Here is an 18434-nt window from a genome sequence, read left to right as displayed (position 1 = left end):
CGTCTTTAAAGGCCCTATCTCCAAATATAGTCAAATTCTGAGGCATGAGGGGGCCAATCCAGATATTTTTGGTCATTCATTTTTTTTTCTTTTGTGTTGTTTTATCTATTATATTTTCCTCTTGTGCGTTTTTATTTCTCACCCAGTTTAGTCCATGACCTTAATGGCCGCTTTTGCTCACAACTGCCCCTCGGGCTCAATAAGCTTTGTTGTCCAGGGTTTATACACCTCAGCTGTTAGGAGATGGAGATCAGATGAATATAGTTTATCATCTGTAGAGTGAAATGTGGCTACTAAGTGGTGCCATTACAGAGCCAATTTGGGGTGTAAATCTAGTATTTTGGCTCTTGGACTTTTTAAACTGAATCTTTAAATAGAACACTAGTTTCATTCTGAGGGGGGGAATATACATGCAAAAGACATTAAGGCCTATGATGAATGTCATGTTTTGAACAACAAGGGCAGCTCATTTGGACAAAGGAAATCCATCTGCAGGGCTTAAGAGAATCCTTTATTTTATACAGAAACTGAATACGTTACAAATACTATAAATATTATTAAAGGCTTAGAATGAGATAGCAATAGCGCATAGCTTTGGCCTAGAGTAGGTGGGCTTGAAAACAATTCGACTTCTTTTACATTGACCCTGGATTTGTGGATGTCTGTTCTATCATAATATGTTTTAGAGAATAAAATGGAAAAATAATATTAAGTATTCCAATTTTCTAATTTCTAATTTAAGCTCTCTTGTAATACCAGAGAGCTTCTATTCCTCAGAATGGTCTCAATTCTGGAGAACAGCCTCTTGCAAGTAGCATTTTCCATATAGACATTTCTTGCCTGCTGGCCCAATCTTAACTTTTCATTTTAGTTCATTTCTCAGTTCAATGCATTTAGAAGACAGTGCATTTTTCTTTTCTGGACTAGGGCAGATGGTGCTGTCACTTTTGATTATCTGGTTTTTTTTTTTTTTTAAAGGGAAATGTTGATTAGGAAGAGCAAGAAATGAAATACCACCAGATTAAATTGAGAGCAGAAATTATACAATCCAAAAAGAGGCAAATCTGTTCTATGTTTTTCTGCTTAGTTTACTATAGTTTATATTTGACTTTCTAGATTTCAAGTTTGATATATTTTAAGAGATCATTTTAAGATAGCTTTTGGGTTATGAGTTTGCTTTGTTTCTGCTTTCTAGAAGATACGGAAGATAGAAATGTTTAGATGGTTTTCTTTTTCTAGTCACATTTAAGTAAGAAGATCCTTGGGTAAGAGTAGCTTTTAGCAAATCCAAAATGTTTGGGTAATTTCTGCTTTATACCACTGAAATCTCTCACTTGCAGTCTAGTGGCGCTTTGTATTTTCTTACTGTTTGGCGATCTAATCTTAAATTAGAATACTTAACAGGTGTTCCAAAACAGAAGTCACAAGGAAGTGGACAAAGGGGCCCAGAAGACAGCTTGAAGAGCCTCCTGCTGGCTACATTTAGGGCAAATTTAGTGTCCAAAAAATAATGATGGTGGTGAAGTGTAGCAGATTTTAACACATTGAGTTTTAAAAAAAAGAATCTGGGTTCAAGATACTTTAAAAGTGGGAGAGAGAACTAATAAACATAGAAGGAATGACAGAATTAGAAAAATCGCCATCTGGAAACTACCAATATAATGACACATGCTAGAGATCATCGGTGTTTACTGCAACCATCAGCTGAAAGGGGAGAATGTGTTTTGTCGATGGAGACAGATTTTACACAATACCTTAAGCAAGTGACCAAACTGAGCATCACCTAATAGTTCAAACAGAACTGTGCATGTTCTCATGCCATAGGATGGGAAGTATATCTGTAAACAGTTCTTCCCCACAATTCTTAGCCTGTATCTAATTATGAGGAAATAGCATCACACTAGAGATAGTGATATACATTGTATAAGAAAACTGGCCTGACCACTCCAAAAATGTCAACTTTATGAAGACAAAGTATAAGGGATTACTGTTCCAGATTAAGAAAGATTAGTAAAAACCTGACAACTAATGCATGCTTGGTCCTCGACTGGATCCTGAATTAGGAGAAAAAAAATTAAAGACTTTGTTGGAACAGTTGAGAAAATTTAAACATGGATTTTAATTTCAAATTTATTCGATTAGTGTTAAATCTGATTGTAGTAATGTGTTTGTGTTTATGTAGGAGAAGCTCCCTGTTCTCAGGAAAGAATTGCTGAAGTTTTGAGGGTAAAGTGTCATGAGATCAATAACTTTCTTTCAAATGGTTGTGAAAAAACGTGTGTGTGTATATATATAAGTAGAGATCAAATGTGAGCATGCAAGTATAGCAAAATGTTAATAAGTTGACCAATCTACGTATTTTTCTTAGCTCAGGCTGCTATAACTATACCATAAATTGGGTGGCTTAAGCAACAAACATTTATCTCTTATAGTTCTGAAGGCTGGGAAGTCCAAGATCAGGGTGCCGCATATTTGGTGTCTGGTGAGGTCTGTCTTGCTCTTTTATATAGATGGCACGTTTGTGCTGTGTCCTTGTGTGGCTGAGAGAAGAAAGCGAGCTCTCTCAGTACCCTTGTAAGGACATCAGTCCCATTTATGAGGGCTTTATCCTCATGACCTCATCTCATTCTAATTACCTTCTAGTGCCATCACTTTAGCGCGTAGGGTTTTAAGATACACGAATTTTGGGAGGGCACAAGCATTTAGTCCCTAACAGTGTTCATAGTACTGCTCCAGCTTTTCTACAGATTAAAAATGTTTTAAAAATGTATTTTTACAAATCGAGTAATTTCACATAAAACTTTGCATTTCTAGATTCCCTAGAAAAATGGGAATGTCTGCCTCAGACCCATGATACCCCAAGAATAACTGATTGGTTGCATGGCAGCTGCCCCCTCAGATAGGATGAGGTTTTTCCATTTTCCATAGTCCTTACCCTTCCCTTTTGTTTTATATACCCACCTTCTCTACTCATTGATACTACCTGCCTAGTGGCGATAGGCATTTTAGTATGTACCCACACATGTAACTCTTGCTGATTCCTTGGGGTGGTGGTAGGTTGTGTCATGGATGGTAATGACTTTTTTGTATGCTGAAACTCTTGAGCCCTCCAGATTTGATACCCATATCAGCTGATGAGCTTCACTTGGTTCCTTGGCCACAGGCTGAGTATCTAGCCTTATTCCCAAATAATTCAGTCTTCTGAGACATAATTAAGGAAGTGTAGATGTAAACACTGTTCAAAACTTGCTGGATAGGAGGTATACATACTAAAATTATCTTTCAGATGCAACATATTAGAAATTGTACTTTGGATTCCACCTGTCAGTTGGCACAGTCTTGCAAAAAGTATGGAATAAGTTGCCTGAAAAAAATTTAATATGGCATGCCAAGTCTTAATGAAAAAACATTTTGTGGAAACGTTTGTAGACTCCCATGCAAAAAGTAGTGTATGGACTTTAATTGCCTTTGTTAAGTTGTTCTATCCTGTATTTAAGCGACTACTTTCCTGTTACATACCCAGGGAGGGTACCAGCTCTTGCTGGATAATCATGGTCGTGAGCCTTCACCCAGAATACAAGAGCTGTATCTGACAGAGGTTAGGGCTCAGCTAGCAGTGAACAGTTCAAATATACAGGGAGGAAGAGGAAAGGACTGGTTCTAGAGTTAATCTTGCCAAGCAAACATATCTACCTCATACTTCATCTATTTTTGTGGGTTTGCATCCCTGTATAATTTGATGTTCTTAAAAACACTAGAAGCTTTTGGCCGGGTGTGGTGGCTCACGCCTGTAATCCCAGCACTTTGGGAGGCCGAGACGGGTGGATCACTTGAGGTCAGGAGTATGAGATGAAACTGGCCAACATGGTCAAACCCTGTCTCTACTAAAGATACAAAAATTAGCCAGGCATAGTGGCACACACGTGTAATCCCAGCTACTCAGTGGGCTGAGGCAGAAGAATCGCTTGAACCCAGGAGACGGAGGTTGCAGAAAACCGAGATCATGCCACTGCACTCCAGCCTGGGCAACAGAGTGAGACTCTGTCTCAAAAACAAAACAAAAGAAAACAAACACTAGCAGCTTTTGTCCAGTTCCATGCATATACATGATTTTTACATTGTGAAATGAACACAAAGATTTTTCTTAGGGAATCTGACAGAAATAAACACAGAATCTTACTAGTAGTTCATTAAAGACCTAGACCTGGCACTCCGTGTTGCCCCTCTTATTACCCAAGGTGTTACATAGCATTTGCCTGAAGGAGCCCATTTCCCTGTGAGTGGGTTAATGCAAATGTTCCCGGTAAGACTTGACTCAAATCATAGTCTCAGGGAGGGCAACGGGGGAATCATCCTGTCCAATGAATTCCAGAAATAGCAACAAAAGCTCAGAGGAAATTAGCCCCTGTTGTCCCATTGACATTCTCTGGCCATCGCTCCTGTCCAGCTGGGCACACTGCTTGGAAAAGAAATTCATTTGTGTTTCTCTCCTTTCTCTTAAGGTTCCAGAACCTGATTGGAACCTAGGCCGCTCTTGAAAATATTTTCCTGGAATGGAAAGCAACTGCATACAACATACGTTTACCTGCCTGCTGCTTTCTTTTTTGGTGTTGAGAGTCTGATATTCCCTTGGCTACCTTTCAGGATTTCAAACAGAGTAACCACTTCACGGGCAAAATGGCTAGCAAGATATTTATCTTTGTATTTTTAGCATCAGGATGATTGATATCTCAAGATATTTCTGGAATATTTGTTTTTTGAGATTAACCGCATTGTCCTTATATTATGCAAGTTTATTCTTCGTCTTGTGATTTTCGACATCTTTAATATTTGTATTTAAAACCACTGTGGATCGTAGTCACTACATGGAGAGTCTTAGATAATTAATTCTTCTTTTGAATGCACTTATTGATTCCTTTTTTTCCCCCAGCATAAGTAATATTTCAAAATTGAAGATGGCCAATATTCTTTTTCTGAGTAGAAAAGCAATTCAACACATATTCATTGTTGCTGTTGTTGTCTGTTTGGAGACAGAGTCTCACTCTGTTGCACAGGCTGGAGTGCAGTGGCGCCATCTCAGCTCACTGCAGGCTTCAACTCTCGGGTTCCAGCGATCCTCCCACCTCAGCCTCCCAAGTAGCTGGGACTACAGGCATGTGCCACCAAGCCCAGCTAATTTTTGTATTTTTTGTAGAGATGGGGTCTTACTATGTTGCCTAGGCTGGTCTCGAACTTCTGGGCTCAAGCTTTCTGCCCACCTTGGTCTCCCAAAGTGCTGGGATTACAGGCATGAGCTACCACATCCAGCCATCAACACACATTTTTAATACTGTTTTCTTTTGTCCCCATTCATGCTTATCAGCATTAGTAGGCATTGACTGGGTATCTAGCTTGTCCTTATTATTGAGTAGTCACATTTCTCTTTTTCAGCTAAAATTATTTATTTGTTTCTTTTTTGTTTGTTTTTATATTGATTGTTTACTATTGGCTTTAGACTTCTTACCTCCAAAATGAACATGATCAGAAGCCACACATTTTCCATGCCCCTAGTTCGTTATACATGATTTGTTAAAGAGAGTAGCTATGTCAGCTCCTTGGCAGATCTGAGAAAGCATATGATGTTATGACAGGCATATCTACAAATGAGCCTTGTGGATAAGAACTAGACAGAAGATTTAGAGAGAAATAATGTTGATGTCATCCCATTGGAATGATAGAGCTGTTACAACCAGAAATACATTCTATAGCTAGTAGCTAAGTGTGTAGCTGTATTTCTTTTCTAAGAAGGAAAAAATGTGAAATAAACCAAAGAAGTAAATTATGTATATAAAGGAGGATATTTTAATTAGTTTAGGTCTTAACAGTTATTCAAACAGTCTGAACTTGGGTTTCTTTTTGGAGCAAACATGACAACCATTATTTATGGAAAGTTTAAATTTCACATGACACATCTTCCCTCTATGTGTGTGGGTTTCTTTCTTTCTTTCTTTCTTTCTTTCTTTCTTTCTTTCTTTCTTTCTTTCTTTCTTTCTTTCTTTCTTTCTTTCTTTTCTTTCTTTCTTTCTCTCTCTCTCTCTCTCTCTCTCTTCTTTTCTTTTAGAAAAAACATTTACTTTGCTTGTGTGTTTTCATTTCAACCTTCCCTTTACTAAAAAATGCTTTATTTCCTTGGTGTAGGAGATTTGCTTTTAGGGAAAAGGAAAGACTTGTGTCTCTAAGCTGAGCCCCCCTTTCCTTTTTTAGCATTTCCAGATAGACTAGTTCTCAGCTGACTGTGGACATGTTTGAATTAGAGGCTCCCATCTTAGCTCCTTTTCAAAAACTTTCGTATCATTAAATGTGCCTATATCTGCAAAACAAAATGTCCCTTCTCGGTTTGAAACACGATCCAAGAGTGCCTTATTATTAATTAATTAATTAATTAATTAATAAACATATATTTTGAGACAGAATCTCACTCTGTCGCCCAGGCCGGAGTGCAATGGTGCAGTCTCAGCTCACTGCAACCTCTGCCTCCCGGGTTCAAGCGATTCTCCTGTCTCAGCCTCCTGAGTAGTTGGGATTACAGGTGTGCGCCACCATGCCCAGCTAATGCCATTCAACTACTAAGAAGGCAGCAATGTAGAAAATGGTTTTCATGTTCATCCACCGCAGCTGTGATCACCAGCAAGGTTGAATCAGGTGGAAAATGGTTTCGATCTGTTTATTTAGCTGCTTCAGTGTGAGGAATAAGAAATATAAAGTTTGCTTACATGATTTGTGTCTGAGTTCATTTACTTACTGCACACCAGAAGGTGAAAAACAGCCCCTGAGAATGAAGAATAAGAAACTTGTCCTCTGACCTTGCACCAGAACCTTGCGTTTCTGCACTTCTGGGGCAATCTCTTGTTTAGTTGGCACACACCAAATACCAAATTCTTAAGAGGGGAAGAAATAAAAACAAGACAGAGTTTTCAGCTTGAATAAAAAAGATATCCTAAAGGCAAATCAGCAGAATTCTTTTTTGTTTTGTTTGCTTATTTTTGTGAGAAGATTAGTTATTCTTCTCTCCTTCACAATATGGGAGGTGTGTGTATGAGAGAGACAAGAGAAAAAAAACAAAAAAGGAAAAAAAGAAAGCATGCCACCAAACAATGGCTTCATCCAAACTCAGACATACACTCTTCCTACAGCTGGGCTCTGAAACTGTTTTATGGAAACAGTGGTCATTGAGTTGACTTCGAGGCACACTTAAATCATGCCTAGGGAGAGATAGGCCAAGGGCTTTAGTTAACTCACTTATTTAGGTCGTAGAGTTGTGAATTTTGACATTTTCATACTACACTGTTAGCTTTTGTACAAGAGTTTATTGTTTATGTGGGAAGTAACTGTCACTTTAAAACAGATTTTATTTTTATTCTTGTTTGGTGCAAATTGTGTGCCCGGGTTTTATTTACCTTTTCCTTCTTAGTCTGTGGCAGCACAAATGGAAAAGTGTTAAATAAATGTGGTGTAAGTGTATTTTTCTCTCTTTTTACCCATATTTACAATTAGAAGCTTGAAAGAAGACAGAATTCTATCTGGCCTTGGTACCACGTTTCTCCTAATATGAGGAGCTAGTGACCAGACACAATAGGGCAGTGATTGCATTGTCACTACCTTCCCTCCCCATGCCCTGCCATTTTTATTTTTTATCTTCTCAGAATCCTTTGTTTATTTGGCCCCATTCAAGGCCCACTTTTTAAATTCTTCCTTTTCTCATATACATTCCCTGCAGATAGGTGGCCTTTGCTCTGTTCATTTGACAACCTTTTCTAAGTTAAAAGCAAAGAAGAAAACCAACATAAACCTTCCCATAGGACTGAGCAGGTCTCCTCTGCTGCCTTCTCTTTCTCCCATCTACCTCAAGGCCAACACCCCACCAGTGTCAACCCCGTGTTTTCTTTCTCAATGTCCTCTCCCTCAGGATCCCCAGATCTCTTTTAACTCTTCATGATACAGTCAACAGAAAGGTTCTACTTGCTTTGGGACCATGTATTAGACTTGCGGCCCTGGAGAAATCACATCTACTCTCTGAGCCTCAGTTTCCTCATTTGTTCCTTATCTTCCTTCCTCAGTCAACAAAGACACCTACGAATGGTGTGCCCAGCGCCGGAGAGGAGAACCGTGATGAGCTAAGTAGGCGTAAGTTCCTGTCCACCACTGTGAAATGGAGCAGAGAGTGTCCATCTTGCAGGGGACATTGTAAAAATTAGCAAGGTGGTGATGCATAGAACAGCATGTATGTAGGTGCTCAGGAAATAACAGTTTTTGTGATTATAATGAAAGGCAAACAGACAAGGCAAGTCCTGACCTCTCTTTGGAAGTTGTTTTTATCTTTGAAGGACCTTTCCCTTGTATTTCTGGCTTTTACCTGAAATTCAATCTTTTTGATTTCGGACAGATTTTTTTTTATTATTCCTTTTAATCTAGCCTCTTTCTCTATTTTTTCTTTTTTTCTGTTGAAAGCATAGCCATTTCTTCTGTCATGTGTGTTCGAAAGCAAGGTGGGAGGGGCTTTCCAGTTTGTGTGGGACAAAGCATCCTGTTTTAACTCCGTTCTTTTATAGTGTATTTCTAGTGCATAGTCCTGAGGATGTTTTATTTTCTGATCCCTTTAATTCTTCCCTTCTTTCTGTGTTGAGTTGGTGATTGTCCCTCTTCTACACTTTTATTACTCCAAGGATAGGGTCTGACTTGTTGCCTTTGTAAGATAATCTAAATGCCTTCTTCATAGCAGGAGGAAACAGTTACCTCCTTCAACTGGCTGTTTGAACATAGCTATGTGAGTGTTTGAAACCATAGGGTCCTTCAAATTCTAGAATAACCAGAAATTGAGAACACGTTGTCTTTAACAACTGAACCAGTTCATTTATTGTGACTATGCTTATGTTTTGTTTTGATTTTTTTTTTAACCGACAGTTAACTTTTGAGATTATATAATATTTACAGTTTACTTAGCGAGGCTTCCAGAAAATGTGAGGGTATGTCCACTTTTGGTTTATGGATACAATTTATATCTTAATATGAATATATAGTTATAAATGAGCTTATGACATTTGGTCTTTTGAATGTGGGTTTTCTTTTAAAAGGTTGCAGTTTTCAAAACCGTGATATTGCCACCAGCCCATTTGTTTTTCTCACCAGACTAAAGGTAGCATGTCCTACTAAACAGAACACAACAGGAAAAAAAATAAGGAACAAATCCTTTTTAAGTTTGGAGTGGTGCCAACTACAAGTTTTTGGTATTTTTAATATAGACTTTGTTCATTTAGTCAAGAAGCGTCTATTGAGCATTGCACGTGTATGGCCTATGCTGGGTGCTGCGGGTAATGGTGATTGTGTGTAGGGCAGGGGTCACTGAACTATATAGTCTCCCTGTAGCCTGTGTTTGTATGGCCCACAAACTAAGAGGTTGTTAACATTTTAACGCGTTATGAAAAAAAACAAAAAACAGAATATGCAAGAGACCTATATGTGGCCCACAAAGTTTAAAATATTTATTTGATCCTTTAGGAAAAAATTTGCCTACTCTAGACCCTGTGGTGTCTCTGACTTCCTCAATCTTATGTTTGTTGGTAAGACCAGAAATAAGCGAACAAATAAGCAAGATAATTCTTTTCAGATTTTGATAATTGATAAGGAAATAGGATATAAGAGTGACAGAAATGAGGCTGGGGTCAGGTGTAGCAGTTTAGGTGGGATTTTTTGAAAACATGACTTTAAGATTAGACCTCAACAATAAGGACAACAGGTCTGTGCAGAGCTGGGCGTATTAGCCCATCTCTCACTCCTTAGGTCCACATCCCCCTTCCCCTCCAAGTGCTTGCTTATTATACACAGGGCTCAGCTAAATGCTGGTTCCTGGAAAACCATTTCAGATGCCCTCTTTTGGGTTATCTTTACTATAGCACCCATTACAAGGCACTGTAATTGCCTGTTTGGTTTCATTCTTTCCACCTCCCCTCCACTAGACTTGAAATATCTTGGGGGCAGGGACATATGTCTTAGTGATCATATCCCTCTAGCATTTAGCTCATGAACTAGGTTAAATGGAGTCTGCTATAAACTCAAAATTAGATTCCATCAAGCCCACTGTGAAAATCAAGAAGATCCTCTAACAAATTGCAGATTCTTAAGTTTAAGTTCTATTACTTGTCTTTTTTTGTACACATGCTTCCCACCTCGTACTCTCTTCTCCAAGCACTATTCTTTCATTTCTAAAACCTAATTATTGCCCCACCCCCAAAACATACCCATTTACCTCATCTGATTAAAAGGCACCGTCATCCATCCAGTTGAGCAAGCCAAAAACTAGGAATTATCCTTGGTGTGTCGCATTTCCTCACTCTTACCCATCACATCCAGTCCTTCAGCACCCATACCTCCTCAACTAGTCCTGTCTCACCGTCTTTACTCTCAGTTCTAGCCCAGGCCAGGTCTATCCTATCCTTTGCCTGGGCCACTGCAGCAATCCCTGACTGGTCTTTCTGCTCCCTTGCTTACCTTCCTTGTCATTGTTCACACAGAAGACAAACACATCTTTTCAAGCTCAAAAGATTGTATCTTTCCCTTTTCTTAAACACTCCAGTGACTGCCCATCAAATGTAAACATTTTAACTTAAGTAAACAAGTAAAAACAAATAAACAAGTAAAAATACAACTCAAAAATTTGAGCTCACCTCCCCGAATGGAGTAACCATTGTCTCTTCAACCACATCTTACTCTCAGTTTCCAGGTACCTTGGTCCCTCCACTTGCCCTTCTTAGGACCTATTCTCTGTTGCCTGTTAGATTATTAAATGTTAAAATGGAACCCTGTGTTAATCTCGTTAACATCGTGAACACTTAAAACTAGACAGTGGCAAGTCAGTGAACCACAGTGAAACTCCATTCCCCAAAGACACCTTCATTCCTGATTTTCCTGGTAACATTTGTAATACCAAAAATTCAGGCAACGGATAACAGGCAACGGATTTAATGATAACTCTAGTTAAAAGGCCTTGGGGAAGGAACTTGACAACCTTACTGCCTTCTAATGGTATTGTTTTTCCTTTTTTCTTTTTCGCAATGCAGAATATGAGTTGGAAGTAAAGAGGGTGCAAGACATTCTTTCGGGAATAGAGAAACCACAGGTATGTCTTCTGGATTTCTCAGCATAAATGACACTTTTTAAAGTATTTCAAATGTGCTTCTCCCCCCGCCCCTGCCACCACACAGTAGGTAAGCAAAAGGGCTCCTTCCCTTTGCAGGTTACTCATCAACTATGAAATAGTGTTCAGTTCAGTTATTAATGGAGCATGAGACATAGAACAGCAGCCTTCTGTGTGTAGTCATAATCCACTGAAATGTCTTCTTTATTTAGGTGTTCTGAATGCAGTTAGATATTCTTTCCAAAGATTCTTTCTTTTTTGTCTCTCTCTCTTTTTAGTCTACAGTTTTCTTTTGGTAGTTTTTTTTGTTTTTTTTTTGTTTTTTTTTTTTTAACCTGTATAAATGTAGTAATAATAATTTTTGAAAACCTCAGTAATCCCAAGTATTTTTCCAAGTAAACTTCAAAAAGATATTTAAATATTAGCTGTGAAAAATAAGTCCAGAACATTGGGTGCAATGGCAGGAAAGAAAATGGTCAGAGTGGTGAGGTTTTGATTTTGCCAGGTGCTTTGAAATTCAAGTGAAAAATTCAGAATGTTGATTCAGCCTTTCATCTCAGATTAGAGCCAGAGTTCTTTGGAGTATTTTCTAGCTGAATTGGAAAACCTTGATTCTGCATATGTTTCAAATACTGAGGCTTTTTAACAGAAGAGTCCAAACATGCTTCAGGGTACATAGTTGAGTCTGACAACCTGAAAGCTGGAGGTGTGTTGACGAACAGGCATAATAAGGCACTTGTAGAGGAGTGGGGTGTTGCTGTTTGGGGGCGGGGTGCGGGGAGTCTGTACTTACTCTGGTGAGGAGCAGGCTGCCACTGGGGGTTTTTGAGCAAAGAACTTATGTAATCAGGGCTGCATTTTCAGAATGATCGAACAGTTGGCAGATGAGTTGGAGTGAGAAGAAGGGAGATGCAGGGAAGAGCAGTGTTAGAATCTACTACTGTAGTCCTGGTGAAAGGCTATGGGAGTCAGAATTAGGGTGGTAACATCTGTGTGGCAGGCAGCAGGGGATAGATACTAGAGCTGTTCTAGAGATAGAATACGGCACTATAACCTATTAGAATTGATATCAAATGTCAAGGATAACTGGGCTTTCAGGTTTCAATGCCTCCTCTCAAGAATTGCTTCCTCTAAGACGCCTCCCTGATTGCTGTCTATGCCCATCAAGTGGGAGGCTCTACCCCCAGCTTTGCTGTGCCCTTCATGGACTTCTGCTATTGTATTTAATACATTGTACTGCATCTACTTGTTTCTGTGTCTTTCCTGGTAACCTGTGGTTTCTCTAGAACAGGTTCACATCTTTGTCCTTTTTGTATCTTGAGTGCCATTCTTGGACATGCTGAGTTTGTTTCACTGTCAGGGAATCTGGAACGATAGATACAGCGGGCGGTCACAAATGTCTGGGAGCCCGATGCTGAGGAGCGCGGAGGAACAAGATACAAGACAGGGAGATCACATGTGTAGCAATGATACTTCACGTTGTAGGATTCGATGATAGCTTTGCAGACAGCAGGTGCAGTATAAGGGAGAGAGATTGGAAAAGGCGTGAGGGTAGAATCTTGGAAAAAGCTTATGTTTATAGTGTAGTAGAGAAGAAAAATCTGTGAGGAAAACAGAGGAATCATAATCAGAGAGAGAGGGCGGAGCAACGGGTTCACTCATGGTCCCAAATGTAGTTTCGGAACGTCATAGTCACTTCTTAATTTTGTTTATGCACATAGTGCTTTCTCTCAGATATTCCTAGTCCCTGCTGCGCTGAAGAAGTGACACAATCTCTGTTTCTTGAGGGTGAGATGGCTCTAGCAAGATAAAGCCATATTTAGATTCATTGGTCCTTTTTCTTGATGCAGTATTTATTAGGCATTTAATCTTTTGAGGTTTTAGGGCAGGGTAATAGGCTTTTTTAAGTAGCTGTGTGGTAAAATTTAATAGGGTAGAAGCGTCATCTGAGAACTTTTGTTGGTATCATTTGGAAGCAAGGATTGCTTGGCTACAGAAGCACATAGATGTTAGCTCTACCCATGACAGCCTGACCAGGCTGTTCTGCACCCATCATAGAGAATTGGCTTCTCAGAGCCTAGTGCCTTTAGGCCCTTGAATCAGGTAGATGACTCCCCTTGTTTTCATTTGGTTCTCACTTAGTAGCCTTTTGAGAATTTGACTTCCTTATTGCCAACAGAAAGAAAGTATGTGAGGCAGGTTGACAGTGCTGTCTAATCTACCAGATACTTCTGTTTCTCATTATGAATCAATTAACTGGCAATCTGATTGTATATATCTGATTCCATAAGTCTTATAGTTTGACGTTCAAGTCTGACTCTGGAATCAGGGCTGCATTTTCAGAATGATCAAACAGTTGGCAGATGAGTTGGAGTGAGAAGAAGGGAGATGCAGGGAAGAGCATTGTTAGAATCTACTACTGTAGTCCTGGTAAAAGGCTATGGGAGTCAGAATTAGGTGGTAACATCTGTGTGGCAGGAAGCAGGGGACAGATGCTAGAGCCGTTCTAGAGATAGAATATGGCACTATAACCTATTAAAATTGATATCAAATGTCAAGGATAACTGGGCTAGATTGTCTGAGTCACTGGGCAGGGGCCCGGACCTGGCGAATTCACTCAGGTAAATGCCACAAGGTAACAGCCTGTCTGCAGAGCCAGCCAGCTTACCTGGACTCCATTCTGTCTCGTTACCCTCCTCCAAACCTTTGAAGTGGCCTCTGGGTGAGAAATTCACTCAAAAGATAACATTTCCATATCAGCATGGCTTAGATGGGCACAGACATAGTCAATACAGCTGAAGAGTCTCCTTAGTCCTGTAAAGCTGGAGTTGTTAATTCTGCAGCATAAGCAGCACATTATCTTTCTAGGTTTGGAAAAGGCGGGTTGAGAAGCTTTCTGGAGGTGAGTAGAAACAAAGCCTCAGGTAGTTACACACTCCAGAGTCATTAAAGATCTGTAGATCAGCATTTATATCTCATGCCCTTTTAACAGTGAGGCTTGAACTTGCCAAAATACTACACCCTACCTTTTAAGCAGTTGGATGAAAATCACCTGATAGGAAGTGGGCGTCTCTGGACACAGTTGCTTTGCCAGCATGTGGGTGGTGGTTGGTGCTAACCACCCTGCATGTCTGATTCTCTGGATGGCAGTGTAAATATATCCGGGTTACCTGGGCTGAAGGCATAGCAGACAAGGGGAGTTTGTATGAAGAGTGCCATGCTTGTTCGTGCCTCCTGCTTTTGCACATGACTAAAACAATTTCTCTTTCTCTCCACCTGTATGTTTCCTATTGCTGCTGTAATGATTTACCACAAATTGAATGACTTAAAACAGTACAAATTTATTGTCATAAAGGTTTAGAGACCAGAAAGTCCAAAATGTCTCTGGCTAGGATATAATCAAATTGTTGGCAGAGCTGTATTCTAGAGGCTTTGGGACATAATCTGTTTTCTCGCCTTTTCCCCTCTTGGCTCTGTCTGCAAAGTCAGCAGCCATATTCCCCCAGCTTCTACTTCCCTTATCACATGCCTGTCTCCGACTGTCTTGACTCCTTCTTTCACTTATAAGGACCCCTGTGATTATACTGGGCCCATCCAGATCATCCAGGTTCAGTCTCCCCTTCACAAGAGCCTTAACTTAGTCACATCTTCAAAGTCCCTTTTGCCGTGTAATGTAATATATATTCATAGGTTCCAAGGACTAGGATTTGGACACCTTTGAGGGCTTACCACAGTCTGCTCTTGATCTTTAATTTAGTCACATCTTCAAAGTCCCTTTTGCCATATAAGGTAATATATTCATGGGTTCCAAGGACTAGGATGTGGACCTCTTTGGGGACCTACCACACTCCCCTCCCGATCCTCAGAAGCGTTCTTGCCTGAGACAGTCCACTGTTTCTTCCCAACCCAGTTAGTTGTTTATGCAGTTTCTCTCTCTCCTCTTCGTACGCCTTTTCTTCTGAAGTTTTTGTTTGTGATTGTGTGTTATTTAACTTTTTGCTCCGAATACCTAGCACTGTTCTTGACACATGGTGAACCCTTAACAGATGTTTGCTGAATAACTGTGACTGTAGCTGGGTTCTAGCAGGTAGGACAAACGCCTGAAGCCTGACCAGCCTCAGGATACGCCTCCGCCAGTGTATAAGGCAGCAGCCACTAGAGGGAAGGCCTGTGCTTTGCAGTCTGGCACTCTGGGTTGGGACTTGCATTGGCTATTACCTGTCTTTGTGACCTTGGGTAAGTTACATAGTTTCCTTGTGCCTCAGTTTCCTCATCTTTGAAAGGTAGGATAAGAAATACTACCTATAGCGACTATCTGAGAAGTCAATTATGTACTTAGAATGCAGTATTTATAGTCTGTAGCATATCGCTAAGCAAAAGTGAAACTTCTGTGCTCTGACATGGGAAGGAGAGGTATCGGGCCATCTGACAGGGAAAGAAGCAGAGCCATGGAAAGTTGGGCACACAGTTGTAAAAAGGATTATTTAATTTTTTGTTCCTTTCAGCCACAACTGGTAGCACCTCTAAATAAAAGGCATATATTTTGCTTTGAGGTTTTGCAGATGATTTTATTTAGGTGCAGAACAATACGTAGTACTTGTGGATTCCAGTTATCTTTCTAGAACTTTGGGCACCCTGAATTGAGCAAGCCTCCACTGTGACAGAGCAATAAGCCAGGTATTATTCTGAGTGGCTTAGGAATTAGCCAGCCATCTCAAGCCTAATGTGGTCTGACCTTCTCTGGTGGTGGTGCTAGATGTAGTCTCCCATAGACTAGTGGGCTGTTTATTTTCAGGATATAAATAATGTAACCTGGAATTGTGGTTCTGCATTGTTTCTATCCGCAAATGTTTAGCTTGTTGGAACAATTGATTTGTCGGTTCCAGAAGCGAGTAAACTGACGTGTGGGGAACACTTCCCCTGTAAGAAGCAGTCCCTTGAAAGATAAACAGCAGTGCATCTGGGAGCACATAGGCGGCTCTTAGCACTTAAGGAATCATAAAAACAGATGACTGTGAAATTCTTAGATTTGAGTATCCTTTTTCTTTAACCTTTTCCTTTTTCATTTATTTTCCTTTTTGGTGGTGTTTCTCATGATGATACTTTGGAAGTGAAGCCAGTATTTGTGTGGTAATATTTCCTTAGTGTACTCTTTAATTAGATCAGTAGGCTTCCCACATAGTTAAATCCAAAGGCCAGAGCAAATTTAGAAGCTATCAATGTACAAGGAAATATTTTTGAACGTAAAAGAAACAATTTAGTAACTGCGAGAATAAATGGTGTTTCTGATCCAAGTACTATCATTTGCATAATAATAAAATCTCAGAAAAAATAGAAAATTTTACAGAATAGTATTAAAATACTGGGATGAACAGGAGAGAAGGTGCAAGGAGAAAGGAAGCTATGGATTACATATCGAATAGCTACAGGACAATGCAGTTTTATAATTTCCTTATACACACATATACAGAACAACTACTTTCAAGTTGGAGTCTACATTTAATAAACAGACAAGAATGATTTCTAATCAGTATGTGACCATTTAGAAGTAGGAAGTAATTTTATGAGTGCTTCAAGGTGCTCAAAAGCAGTTTAGTTTAAATAATTCATATGCAGACTTACACTAATTACCTATACAATAGACCCTTTTATAGCAGTTATTGAACTGCTTTCAAATTGGAATCTACATTTAACAAATAGACAAGAATGATTTCTAATCAGTATGTGACCACTTAGTAGTAGGAAGTAATTTCATGAGTCCTTCAAGGTGCTCGAAAGCAGTTTAGTTTAAATAACTCATATGCAGATGTATACTAGTAACCTATACAACAGACCCCTTTATATTACTATTGCAGAAACAAATGTCAGATTGCACCTTGTCCAATAGTTTTATAACTAGAAGTTACTACGTTTATCACCATCAAAGGAGACTGACTTTCTAGTTATGGTAGGTTAATTAAATATCAGGAAGTCAGTTAGCTTTATGGCTTCTAAATTTTTTGAGGGGTGAGGGGAACAACAGCCATGGTGATCACTGTGATGATCAGATTATCCATGCCCTAGTTAAGCTTGGTGGTCACTGCTGGCAAGAAAGTTTCAGCACACACAGACTTGCAATGTGAAGGTCATGTATGACTGTTGTTGCTCTGAAATAGGCATGAACCCAGATAGAGTTCCTAGAGTTCCAAATCTCTCATTAAAGCGTTACCTCCCAGGACACTTTGAGTAAATCTGTCTAGTGCTGAGAATTCACCTTCAAGTAACATTCTCTTAAAAGACAGCATGTCAGTTTCTGGAAACAGCCTTAAGTGGAAACAAGTTCCAAGTCCTAATGGAGACCAAGTGATCTTTTTCTCCTGATTCCGTTGCCTAAACAAGGGCACCCTCAGTCCAAGAGTCAGTGAAAGAGAGAGAGCAGGAGGACAAGAGGGATTTGGCCCCAGAACATCATCATGATCTGGGTGTCTGGCTGCTTAGCTCAAGGAAAGAATTCACAGAAACCACTATCTTTCGAGAGTGATGCTGAGTTGTCAAACTGCATTTCTGATAGGCTAGCATATTGGAAAAATGTATTTCCACAAACATCTGCATTGCATGCCGATGACAGTGTACATCCTGAAGGCTTGCTTAGGGACTCTAAGGAAAAAGTGAATGTTATTTTAGTTGATGATTCAAGTGTTGTATTTCTCTGTTCAGGTAAATAATAATTTAACCAAGTCCTAAGGGAAAAAAGTAAAGTTGTCATAGCTGACATAAAAGGTAGAGTTTAAAAGGATGTGACTTTATGGATATTTGTTTGGTATCTAGAATGTTGGCATTCGACTGAGCTATTTTGAGACATGGTGTTACTTCACACCACCATTCATAGAATCAGTGCTACTGTCTTCTGTGTTCTTGGGTGCAAAGCAGCCACTTACCACCTTGGCTGAGTGTTTTCCAGTACCTTATGAGCCTCCTTTTTTCCCAAGAAACTAAACTCTTTGTAACAAATTATCTCCCACATTAAAAATCAAATATAACACCAAATACCTCAGGATTACTCATTAATGGTATGTGAAGAAATTGAGCAGATATACTGTTGTATGTTAGAAATGCTGTCTTAAAATCTAGGTAGAGAAACAACACACAAATAACCAACTAATGCTCTAATGTAACATGCACCAAATGCAGGGACGGAATATACAGCAAAAGTACAAAGAAGAGTGATTGAATCTGACAGTGCAGACAGTACAGAAATCTGTCCAGAATCAGTCTCGGGAAACCT

At 39.5% G+C, this 18434-nt stretch overlaps 1 protein-coding gene across 4 annotated transcripts in view; it reads left to right on the top strand.

Moving 5' to 3' along the window:
* Positions 1-18434, top strand: part of FNDC3B (fibronectin type III domain containing 3B) — a 360789-nt gene that overhangs the window by 234879 nt on the left and 107476 nt on the right. For all 4 annotated transcript variants that reach the window (XM_007972094.3, XM_007972095.3, XM_073023462.1 and 1 more), the window contains exon 7: positions 11094-11152. In XM_007972094.3, the coding sequence (XP_007970285.2) occupies positions 11094-11152 (59 nt within the window). The remainder of the gene's footprint in view (positions 1-11093; positions 11153-18434) is intronic.

This window comes from Chlorocebus sabaeus, chromosome 15, assembly GCF_047675955.1.
Source record: "Chlorocebus sabaeus isolate Y175 chromosome 15, mChlSab1.0.hap1, whole genome shotgun sequence".
Lineage (NCBI taxonomy): Eukaryota > Metazoa > Chordata > Mammalia > Primates > Cercopithecidae > Chlorocebus > Chlorocebus sabaeus.
This window is presented reverse-complemented; position numbering and strand designations above follow the sequence as displayed.